General features: G+C 43.4%; 2 protein-coding genes across 2 annotated transcripts in view; one reads left to right on the top strand and one right to left on the bottom strand.

Moving 5' to 3' along the window:
- Window positions 1-3,377, bottom strand: part of fam234b (family with sequence similarity 234 member B) — a 52,829-nt gene extending 49,452 nt beyond the window's left edge. Inside the window, exon 1 of the mRNA XM_043680000.1 lies at window positions 3,304-3,377. Coding sequence (XP_043535935.1) covers window positions 3,304-3,340 — 37 coding nt within the window. The 5' untranslated portion in view covers window positions 3,341-3,377. The remainder of the gene's footprint in view (window positions 1-3,303) is intronic.
- A 284-nt stretch (window positions 3,378-3,661) lies between these two features.
- ddx59 (DEAD (Asp-Glu-Ala-Asp) box polypeptide 59) overlaps window positions 3,662-11,757 on the top strand; it is a 30,457-nt gene continuing 22,361 nt past the window's right edge. Inside the window, exon 1 of the mRNA XM_043680002.1 lies at window positions 3,662-3,740. The gene's annotated coding sequence lies outside the window, so the exon portion shown is untranslated. The remainder of the gene's footprint in view (window positions 3,741-11,757) is intronic.

Below are 11,757 nucleotides of genomic sequence, written 5' to 3'. Positions count from 1 at the left end.
GAAAGAGATAAAGAAAGAATGGGGGGGAGAGAGAGAGAGAGAGAGAGAGAGAGAGAGAGAGAAAGAAGAAAAGAAATAAAGAAAGCGCAAGAGAGACAGCGATTCTCCGTAATATTGTCAATTGTTGGAAAAAACATCTGGCTCACTAATGTCCTTCAGGAAAGGAAACCTGCCATTCTCGCCTGGCCTGGCCTATATGTGACTCCAGACACACAGCATCGTGGTTAACTCCAAACTGCCCTCTGGGCAATTAGAGCAATAAACAGTGGACCAGCCAGTGATGCCCACAAAAAGGTGGCATCCAAGTCCACAGTAATGGGGAGACAAATAGAACGTTGGTCTTTATTTCAAAGGGAATGGAGTATAAAAGTAGGAAGGTTTTGCTGAAACTGTGCAACCAATAATTAGTTGGTAAACTGCAAACAGTTTTGGTGCACTTATCTAAGGAAAGATATATTGATATTAGAGGCAGTCCACTGCAGGTTTGCTGGGCTGAGGTTCGGAGGGACTGCCTTATGAAGAGATATTGAATAGACTGGGCTGGTTCTTGTTGAAGTTTAGAAGAATGAGATGTGACCTTAAAGAAATATAGAACATTCTTTGGGGACTTGACAGGGTAGCTGCAGAAAGGTTGTTTTCCCTTTCGGAAGACTGCAGTACCGGTGGGAATCAACTCAGAACAAGAGGGTCACACATTTAGAACAAAGAGGAGGAGGAATTTCCTCTCTCAGGGGGGTTAGTGTATCTGTGGAATTCTTTAGAGCAGAGAGTTGATGATGAATAAGGATACTCGAGGCTGAGATTGGCAGGTTTTTTAATCATTAAGGGAATCAAGCATTATGGGGAAAAGACAGGAAAGTGGTGTTGCAGATTATCAGATCAGCCAAAATCTCATTGAATGGTGAAGACCCTATGGGCTGAATGGCTCATTTCTGCTGCTGTCTCTTATGGGCTGTATAGAAGACATCACAAGTCCTCATAAATCCTCCATCAAGAGGGTATAAAACTTTTATTTTTGAGGGCTAATTTGTAATTTTCATTGGGCTACCTTTCATTTTGATTCCTTTTTTAAAAAAGATGATACAGTCACTTAATAACATTACCTAGCGTGTTTGTGTTAACATCAAGGGCATTCAGACTGCACAGAAACAGAATTTGAAGAAAACGTCAATGTCTTCAATAATTATCAAAACTCAATTAAAATTAAAACCACAACACAGAAGTAAAGCACTAATTTTTGAGACATCACAGTATTTAAGTTGGCAAATGGTAACAATTTTTTTCCCCAAAATAAAATGTCATACTTTTGTGCACAAAAAGCCATGACCCTAAAGACACCTTTCAGATTGGTGAGTTCATAGTTGGTGTGTTTCTAGAGTCAGAGTCATAGAGATGTACAGCTTGCATAGTCACAAAAATGGAATACTTTAGCCAGGCATTTAGGACTCTTTTTAAGTCATCTTGGATTTGAATTTAACAACGAGCACAGAATTCATTTCAACAACATCCAGTGTTCAGTACTGAACATATGCAACATTAAGCTCTCTTACAGACTCCCTGTCATACACCTAGCTCCCTTGTGAACACACTATCTCCCTCCCACTTCTGGGAGCTCCTTTATAGGTCTCCTAATGCCCCTCACCCCACTATAGCTCCCTCACTGACTTTCTGCTGCCCTCCTCCAGCACCTTTGTGACCTCTGTGCTGCACCCCCAGCTCCCTTGTGGCCTTTCTGTATCCACTTCATCCCCTTGCTGTCTCCTACATCCAAATACTTCCTAAATAAAGTTGCCTGCCTTTTTTTAAATTCATTCCCAGGATGAGGCATCAGTGGCCAGGCCAGCATTTATTGCGCATCCTTAATTGCCCAGAGGATAAGTAAGAGTTAACCATAATGCTGTGGGTCTGGAGTCACACGTAGGCCAGACCAGGTAAGGATGGCAGTTTCCTTCCCTAAAGAACATGAATGAACCAGATGGGGTTTTCCAATTCTTACTTCCAAATTTTACTGATTTCAAATTACACCATCTACCATGGCGGGTCCCCTGAACATTACCTGGATCTCTGGATTAACAGTCCAGCAATAATACCAATAGGCAATTGCCTCCCACTGCCTCTGCCAGAATATTAGCTCCCAACTCTCTGCAATTTCTGAGAAGATTTGTAGCTCAGGTTGAGGTTCAGGTTATAAGTTTGCTCGCTGAGCTGGAAGGTTTGTTTTCAGATATTTTATCACCATGCTAGGCAACATCATCAGTGAGCCTCCGTGAAGCGCTGGTGGTATGCCCACTTTCAATTTGGGTGTCTTGGTCTCTTAAGGCTGGGTGATTTCCTGTTCTTTTTCTCAGGAGTTGGTAAATGGGGTCCAAATTGGTGTGTTTATTGATGGAGTTTCGGTTTTCCAGGAATTCCCAGGCGTGTCTCTGTTTAGGTAAAAACAATGACTGCAGATGTTGGATTCCTGATGAAGGGCTTTTGCCCGAAATGTCAATTTTCCTGCTCCATGGATGCTGCCTCAACTACTGTGCTTTTCCGGCACCACTCTAATCCAGAATCTCAGGTCCCTGTTTCGCCTGTCCTAGGATGGATGTGTTGTCCCAGTCAAAGTGGGAAGGGAAATATATCCCTAGTGGTGGGGTTTGTTTGTAGGTGGTGGAAATGGTAGAGGATATCGAGCTTATATACCACCACCATCACTGAAACTAGCATTCAATTCAAAATTTCATTAATTGAATTAAAATGTGGGATTTGGTGACTAACCCAAGGCTCAGGATCACTCCTTCCTCTGCTCTATGTGGCGAGCTATAATGTTGCTATTAAGGATGTTGCGGGGAGCAAGTGACCTTCAGAAGAGACTGGAATATCATTAAAAGTGTGACACGTTTACATAGCTTCTGTTCTCACAGCAGAATTACACAGCAGTAGTACTATCGCAAAAACTGTTAATCTAGAGACCTTGGTAATATTCTGGTAAACATCTGGAAATAGGAGTCTCACGGTGATTACAAAACCCTTGTTGACTGGAGGGTGGGGGACATTTGGTTCAACATTGTCCTTTAGGGGCGGAAGCTGCCACCCTTAGCTGACTCCAGACCCATAGTGAGGTCTGAGCAGTAAAAGGCGGCTAATAAATACTGATCTGGCCATTCCGTGAATGAATTTTTTTTTTAAAAAAAAGTATCACATAAAATAGACTGCAAAAATAAATCTCTCCGTCTGAGTCGAGATGGATGCGGTGTATGGGTTCAGATAAACAGATGTAACCTCTCCTGACCATGACATTATAATTGGAGCTGCGCTCACCTGGAAGCTTCAGCGCCCGGGACAGAGCCGCCGCCATCTTGGCACGCCGTCGCCGCGCATGCGTGGAGCCCCGCAAAGCCTCTTGGGAGTTGTAGTCCGGGCTCTGCGGTCAAACAGATTTGAAAACAAACCGAGCCACGGCCTTTGCTCGTACAAAAGCGATTGGAATTCCCGCCCGGATCAATATATCTGACCGCACGCTTTACGTGTCTTCCAGTCCTCATGGGATTACCCCTTCCGCTCTCCACTGGAGCGGTCGGTCGGTCAGTCCGGACCGGTTTCCTGTTTGCACCCAGTGGCTTGCCGGAGAGTCACAGTCACCGCGGGACGAGCGAAACGTGTCGAGGCGACGAACGGTCCCCCCCCAACCCCGCACCCCACACCCCACTTGGAGCGCGGCTTTCCGAAGTTGTGGAGGGCAAGCCGGTGGCAAACGAGTGAGTGTCTCTGTGCGAAAGTGAGGCCTAAGACCGCGGGGTGGAGGTGGCTGCCAGCCCACAGGCCGGGATGACGGGGCTTGCCGCCCGGTCTGTCAGTCTGGGGGATTTTGATTCTCACTCTGTGTCTCCTTTGGCCTAAGGTGGGGGTGGGGGTGATGAACTGGAAGTGTCCCGAACCAAAGCCTAGCTTCGAGTCCCACCCAACACGGAGGTATGTCCCAACAGGTTGATTTAAAAAGTTTAGAAATGCCCCCCCCCCCCCCAAAAAAAACCCCCAGGTTTTGTTTTGGAAAAACTCAGCAGATCTGCCAGTATCTGTTGAGAGAAATCAGAGTTAACGTTTCTGCTGCAGAGACCCTTCCTCAGAAACTGATAAGAACTACTTGGCTAGTTCCACTCCCCTTGTTTTACTGAAACAAAAGGAGACTCCTGTGTAATACAAACACCAGCATAGACAAGATGGGCAAAATGGCCTATCTCGGTGCTGTATGTATTTGATCTAGAAACATAGCAAAAAAGGAGTAGGCCATGTCCCTTGAGCCTCTTCGCCATACAATATGATCATGACTGATCATCCAATTCAGTAACCTTTCTCCTTGCAGCATTTGATCCCTTGTGTCCTAAGCACTATATTTAACACCTTCAGACAACTATCCAATTCTCTTTGAAAATCATTATTGAATTTTCTTTCATCACACTTTCCAGTGAAATTTTACAGATCCTAACCACACAATATTTAGATAGTGTTTCCTTGAAGTCACCATTGCTGCTTTAGCCATGTGATGAACGGGTATGGGTCACTCTCCATGTACTTTGCTGAGGCCCTTTTTGATTTTAAATATTTCCTCACCGCCTCCTTTTCTCTGAGGACAACAATTCCAGCTTCACCATTTTATTCATGAAACAGAAATTTCTCATCCCCAGATCTCTTTGTCAAGGTCTTTCTTGACAGCCTTCTTACCGTGTTGTGTCCCAGTTTTTTCACACTACTCCAGTAAATCCAAACCAGTGTACATAAAGGTTTAGTGTAATTTTCATTTTTTTGTACTCAATGCTCTCATATAAAGGCCAGGATCCCTTATGCCTTTTGACCCATTTTCTCAACTTGCTCTGTTCCGCCCTTCAATTATTTTTCTATATATACTTCCAGGTTTCTTGTTGCCTCTTTAAAATTACACATTTTTTAACATTCATTTAACTCTAATAGAGTTTTATAGAATTGAAAGGGGTCTTTTGGCCCATCATGTCCACAACCACTTTCAAGCATCTTTCTCTCTAGTCCCATTTTTCAGCATTTGGCCGATAGCCTTGTTTGCTGTGGCACTTCAAGTGCTCATCTAATCGCTTCTTAAATGTTGTGATGGTTCCTACCTCTATCACCTATTCAGGCAGCAGGTTCCAGATAACCACCATGCTCTGGGTGAAAAAATCTTCCTGAAATCCTCTCTGAATCTCCTGCCCTTTATTCATAAATCTATGCTTCCTGGTTTTTGATCCCTCTACCAAGGGAAAAAGTTTCTTCCTATCTACCTTCTCTGTGCCCCTCATAATTTTGTGTACCTCAATCAGGACCCATCTCCGCCTTCTATGCACTGTTCTTCCTACCAAAATGTAACCTTTCAGTTTTCCGCTTTAAATGTGTTGTTATGTTTTTGCAAGGTTTGTGGTTTAGGGTGTAGGTTTGCTTGCTGAGCTGTAGGTTTGATATCCAGACATTTCATTACCTGATTAGGTAACATCATCAGTGGCGACCTCCAAGTGAAGCGAAGCTGTTGTCTCCTGCTTTCTATTTATATGTTTGCCCTGGATGGGGTTCCTGGGGTTTGTGGTGATGTCATTTCCTGTTCGTTTTCTGTGGGGTTGTTGTGTGTTTGGCCATTCAACAAGCCTATAGCCATTTGCAATTTGTCACTATTTTTCTCAAATGTAATAGTACTTCCAGGTTTTGTTTTATCTGAATATCTTGAAGTTGTGATCTTTTCAGCCATGTTTAGGTAATTTAAAATATATCAAGAAAACCAGTGATTCTTATACTGATCTCTGGGAAACCTCCTGTATATCTTCAAATCTGAAAAGTCTTCCCTGTCACTTAACCAACTTTGAATCCATGCTGGCACTGAACCTTTTATACTTTACTGACACATTATCAAAACTCCTTTTGGAATTCAATGTTTTTTTTGTCATCCCTCTCTGTTAACTCATCAAAATAATGACATTAATCAAACACAATTTGCTAATAATAAATTTGTGTTGGCTTTCATTAACTAATCCAACTTGTCTAAGTGACTTAATTTTGTCCATGGTTATCCTTTCAAAAGTTTTCCCACCACAGAGATTAAATTGTGGCTGTAGTTACTGGAGAAAGTGAGGGCTGCAGATGCTCGGGGATCAGAGCTGAAAATGTGTTGCTGGAAAAGCGCAGCAGGTCAGGCAGCATCCAAGGAACAGGAGAATCAACGTTTCGGGCACAAGCCCTTCTTCAGGAATCTCCTGTTCCTTGGATGCTGCCTGACCTGCTGCGCTTTTCCAGCAACACATTTCAGTTGTAGTCACTGGACAAATCATTACATCCTTGTTCAAAAAAGAGGTAATATTTGTTAATCCCTCCGGTTTGGGTACCACTTTAGGAGAGTTAAGACCAAGTGCACATGCAATTTTTTTCCCTTGCTTCTCTCAGTTCTTTGATCCATTATGTCCAGTCCTGGTGATTTATCAACCTTGTGTACAACTAATTTTTCTAAATACCTCCCTTCCAGAGTCACAATCTCCTCCTCTTACAATATATTTTTTCTTTGGTAAAAACAAATACAAAATATAGATTTGTTACTTCAGCCATGCCCCACGCAGAGATGCCTTTTGATCCTTCTTCTGTTTCCCATCCTTTTTGTACATTTCTTGCATCTATAGGGCAACAAAATACTTTGATTCCTTTTTATGCTCACTGCCAGTCTCTTCTCATAATCTCTCTTTGCCTTCAGTAATTTCCACTGGTTCGTACTTGAACAGTCAACCTGAATGATGAAGGTTTGTGGTGTATTATTAGTATTGGGAAAGTTGAATTCTAATCAGACCATAATATTTAGGAGAAGAATTCAGCCATTTGGCCCAAGGAGTCTGCTCCACCACTCAATCATGGCTAATACATTTCTCAAATCAATTCTCCTGCCTTCTTCCCATAATTGTTGTGGTTCTGTTCGCCGAGCTGGGAATTTGTGTTGCAGACGTTTCGTCTCCTGTCAAGGTGACATCCTCAGTGCTTGGGAGCCTCCTGTGAAGCGCTTCTGTGATGTTTCCTCCGGCATTTATAGTGGTTTGTCTCTGCCGCTTCCGGTTGTCAGTTCCAGCTGTCCGTTGCAGTGGCCAGTATATTTGTTTGTTTCACAGGTCGATGTGTTTGTTGATAGAATCTGTGTATGAGTGCCATGCCTCTAGGAATTCCCTGGCTGTTCTCTGTTTGGCTTGTCCTACAATAGTAGTGTTGTCCCAGTCGAACTCCTATTGCTTGTCATCTGCGTGTGTGGCTACTAGGGATAGCTGGTCGTGTCGTTTCGTGGCTAGTTGGTGTTCATGGATGTGGATCGTTAGCTCTCTTCCTGTTTGTCCTATGTAGTGTTTTGTGCAATCCTTGCACGGGATTTTGTACACTACGTTGGTTTTGCTCATGCTGGGTATCGGGTCCTTTGTCCTGGTGAGTTGTTGTCTGAGAGTGGCTGTTGGTTTGTGTGCTGTTATGAGTCCCAGTGGTCGTAGTAGAGTTGAAAAATATGGTGCTGGAAAAACACAGCAGGCCAGGCAGCATCCGAGGACCAGGAGAATCTGCTCCTCGGATGCTGCCTGGCCTGCTGTGTTTTTCCAGCACCACATTTTTCAACTCTGGTACTCCAGCATCTGCAGTCCTCACTTTCTCCTCGTGGTCGCAGTAGTCTGGCTGTCAGTTCAGAAATGTTGATGTATGGTAGTGTGGCTAGTCCTTTGGGTTGTGGCATGTCCTCATTCCGTTGTCTTTCCCTGAGGCATCTGTTGATGAAATTGCGCGGGTATCCGTTTTTGGCGAATACATTGTATAGGTGTTCTTCTTCCTCTTTTTGCAGTTCTGGTGTACTGCAGTGTATTGTGGCCCTTTTGAACAGTGTTTTGATGCAACTTCTTTTGTGTGTATTGGGGTGGTTGCTTTCGTAGTTCAGGACTTGGTCTGTGTGTGTGGCTTTCTTCCCATAACCTTTGATCCCCCCTACTAATCAAGAACTTATCTATCTCTGTCTTAAATATGCTCAATGACTTGGCATCTACATCTTTCTGTAGCAATGAGTTCTGCAGATTCACCACCCTCTAACTAAATAAATTCCTCATCTCCATTCTAAATGGTTGTCCCTTCATTCTGAGACTGTGCCCTTGTATCCTCGTTTGTTCTACTCGTGGAAGTATCATCTTCACATCTACTTTATCCAGGCCTCTCAGTGTTCAGTAAGTTACAATGAGCTCCTCTTTATTCTTCTAAACTCCTTGAGTACAGATCCAGAGTCTGCAACTGCTCCTCATATGACAAGCCCATCATCCCTGCGGTTATTCTTGTAGACCTCCTCTGGACACCCTCCAATGCCAACACATTCTTCCTTAGATATGAGTCCCAAAACTGTTCTCAGTATTCCAAATGTGGTCTGTCCAGAGTCTTGTACAATTTCAGCAGTGCATTTAGTATTCTAGCCCTCTTGAAATGAATGTAATGTTGCATTTGCCTTCCTAATAGCCAACTACTGGGACTCCCAAGGCCATTTGCACTTCAGATTCCCGAAGCCTTTTGTCATTTAGAAAATAGTTGGTTTAATAACAGGAAGAGAAAATTCCAGAACTGTTGAAGAAGAGGTATTTAGGAATCCACATTAATAAATAATGAAAGGAACAGAATAGGACCCCTCAAAGATCAGCAAGGCAGCCTATGTGTAGAACCGCGGGAGATACTACATGAGTATTTTGTATCAACGTTTACTGTGAAGAAGGACATGGAAGATATAAAATGTGGGGAAATAGATGGTGACATCTTAAAAAATATCCATATTATAGCGAGTGCTGGATTATTATGGAGTGCTGGATGTCTTGGAATGCATAAAGGTGGATAAATCCCCCAGACCTGATCAGGTGTACCCTAGAACTCTGTGTGAAGCTAGGGAAGTGATTGCTGGGCGCCTTGCTGAGATATTTGTATCATCAAAAGTTACAGTTGAGGTGCTGGAAGACTGGAGGTTGGCTAACGTGGTTGTGCCAGTTACAAAAGATGGTAAGGAAAAGCCAGGGAACTATAGACTGGTGGTGGGCACGTTGGAGGGAATTCTGAGAAACAGGATTTACATGTATTTGGAAAGGCAAGGACTGGCTTTGTGCATGGGAAATCCTGTCTCACTAACTTGATTGAGTTTTTTTGAAGAAGTCACAAAGAGAATTGATGAGGGCAGAGCAGTGGATGTGATGTATGTGGACTTCAGCAAGGCGTTCAACAAGGTTCCCCATGGGAGACTGATTAGCAAGGTTAGATCTCGTGGAATATTGGGAGAACTAGCCATTTGGAGACAGAACTGGCTTAAAGGTAGGAGACAGAACTGGCTTAAAGGTAGAAGACAGAGGGTGGTGGTGGAGACTTGCTTTTCAAACTGGAGGCCAGTGACCAGTGGAGTGCCACAAGGATCAGTGCAGGGCCCACTGCTATTCATCATTTATGTAGATGATTTGGATGTGAACATAGGATGTTAGTTAGAAAGTTTACAGATGACACCAAAATTGGAGGTGCAGTGGACAGTGAAGAACGTTACCTGAGTACAACATGATCTTGATCAGATTGGCCAAGGAGTGGCAGATGGAGTTTAATTTAGATAAATGTGAGGTGCTGCATTTTGGAAAGGCAAATCTGGGCAGGACTTATACACTTAACATTAAGGTCCTGGGCAGTTTTGTTGAGAAGAGACCTTGGAGTGCAGATTCTTAGTTCCTTGAAAGTAAAGTCTCAGCTAGATAGGATAGTGAAGAAGGCATTTGGTATGCTTTCCTTTACTGGTCAGAGCATTGAGTATAGGAGTTGGGATGTCATACTGCAGATGAATATTGCATGCAATTCTAGTCTCCTTCCTTTTGGAAGGATGTTGTAAAACTTGAAAGGGTTCAGAAAAGATTTACAAGGATGTTGCCAGGGTTGAAGGATTTGAGCTATAAGGATAGGCTGGGGCTGTTTTTCCTGAAGTGTCACAGGCTTATAGAGGTTTATATGAAGAGTATGGATAGGATAAATAGACAAGGTATTTTCCCTGGGTTGGGGCAACCCAGAATGAGAGAGCATAAGTTTAGGGTGAGAGGGGAAAGATTTAAAAGGGACCGGAGGGGCAACCTTTTCATGCAGAGGGTGGTACGTGTATGGAATGAGCTGCCAGAGGATGTGGTGGAGGCTGGTACGATTGCAACATTTAAAAGGCATCTGGATGCGTACATGACTAGCAAGGGTTTAGAGGGATATGGGCCAAGTGCTGGCAAATGGGACTAGATTAATTACTCTCTATGACTGTATTAAAGGTTTGTTATGGGGCTTATGAAGAGGCTTTCACTGAGTGAATGTAGATGTACAGTTGTAACAAGACTTCTGTTTTTTAAATTCCAGCCCCGAGTAATAAAGATCAAAATTCTATTTACCTCCTTAACTACTTGATACATCTGTATGCAAACCTTTTGTACTTCATCAACAAGAACACCCAGATTACTCGGTGCTACGGTTTTAGAGTCTCTTCCCACGTAAATAATAGCATGCCTTTTGATACTTCCTTCCAAAGTGCAGGATCTCACACTCCACCTGCCAGGAATTTTGCCCACAAACATTCAATCTGTTTGTGACCCCTCGCAGATTCCTCACTACAACAAGCACCTCTTTTTGCATTATCAGCAAATTTGGATACATTATACTCTATCCCCTCCTCTGAGTTATTAATATAGATCATGAATAATCGAGATCTGAGGTCTGATCTTTATGGTACTCCACTAGTTATGTCTTTCTGAACTGGAGAAAAACCCATTAATCTTGATTCTGTCTCCTGTGTTTTAGCCAATCCTCAGTCCATACTAATACCTTATCCCCAATACAATGAGCAACTAAATTGGGTAAAACTTTTAGGGCAGCATGGTGGCTCAGTGGTCAGCACTGCTGTCTCACAGTAGCAGGGTCCTAGGTTTGATTCCAAACTCGGGCGGTTGTCTGTGTGGAGTTTGCACATTCTCCCCCTGTCTGCCTGGGTTTTCTCCGGGTGCTCCAGTTTCCTCCCACAGTCCAAAGATGTGCAGGTCAGGTAGGTTAGCCATGCTAAATTGACCATAGTGTTAGGTGCATTAGTCAGAGGGTGGGTTACTCTTCGGCGGGTCGGTGTGGACTGGTTGGGCTGTTTCCACACTGTAGGGAATCTAATCTAATCTTTTATGCGGTACCTTCTGGAAATCCAAATGCACATCTAGTTGTTCTCCTTTATCAACTCTGCTCATTAAATTTGTCAAACTTGATTTCTCTTTCACAAAACCTATTTGAATGTGATAGACTTTTCTAAATGGCCTGTTATTTCTTCCTTTTCCCCTTGACAGATGTAATGATAACTAGCCTATATTTCTTGATTGCTGTCTCCCCTCCCATTTTGAATTAGCAGTTTTCTAACCCACTGGAACTCTTAGAACATAGAACATAGAAGAATACAGCGCAGTACAGGCCCTTTGGCCGATCCAAGCCCAACTAACCTACACTAGCCCACTATCCTCCATATGCCTATCCAATGCCCGTTTAAATGCCCATAAAGAGGGAGAGTCCACCACTGCTACTGGCAGGGCATTCCATGAACTCACGACTCGCTGAGTAAAGAATCTACCCCTAACATCTGTCCTATACCTACCATCCCTTAATTTAAAGCTATGCCCCCTCGTAATACGTGGAGAAAGGTTCTCATGGTCAACCCTATCCAAACCCCTAATCATCTTGTACACCTCTATCAAGCCACCC

This window comes from Chiloscyllium plagiosum, chromosome 39 (genome assembly GCF_004010195.1).
Source record: "Chiloscyllium plagiosum isolate BGI_BamShark_2017 chromosome 39, ASM401019v2, whole genome shotgun sequence".
Classification (NCBI taxonomy): Eukaryota; Metazoa; Chordata; class Chondrichthyes; order Orectolobiformes; family Hemiscylliidae; genus Chiloscyllium; species Chiloscyllium plagiosum.
This window is presented reverse-complemented; position numbering and strand designations above follow the sequence as displayed.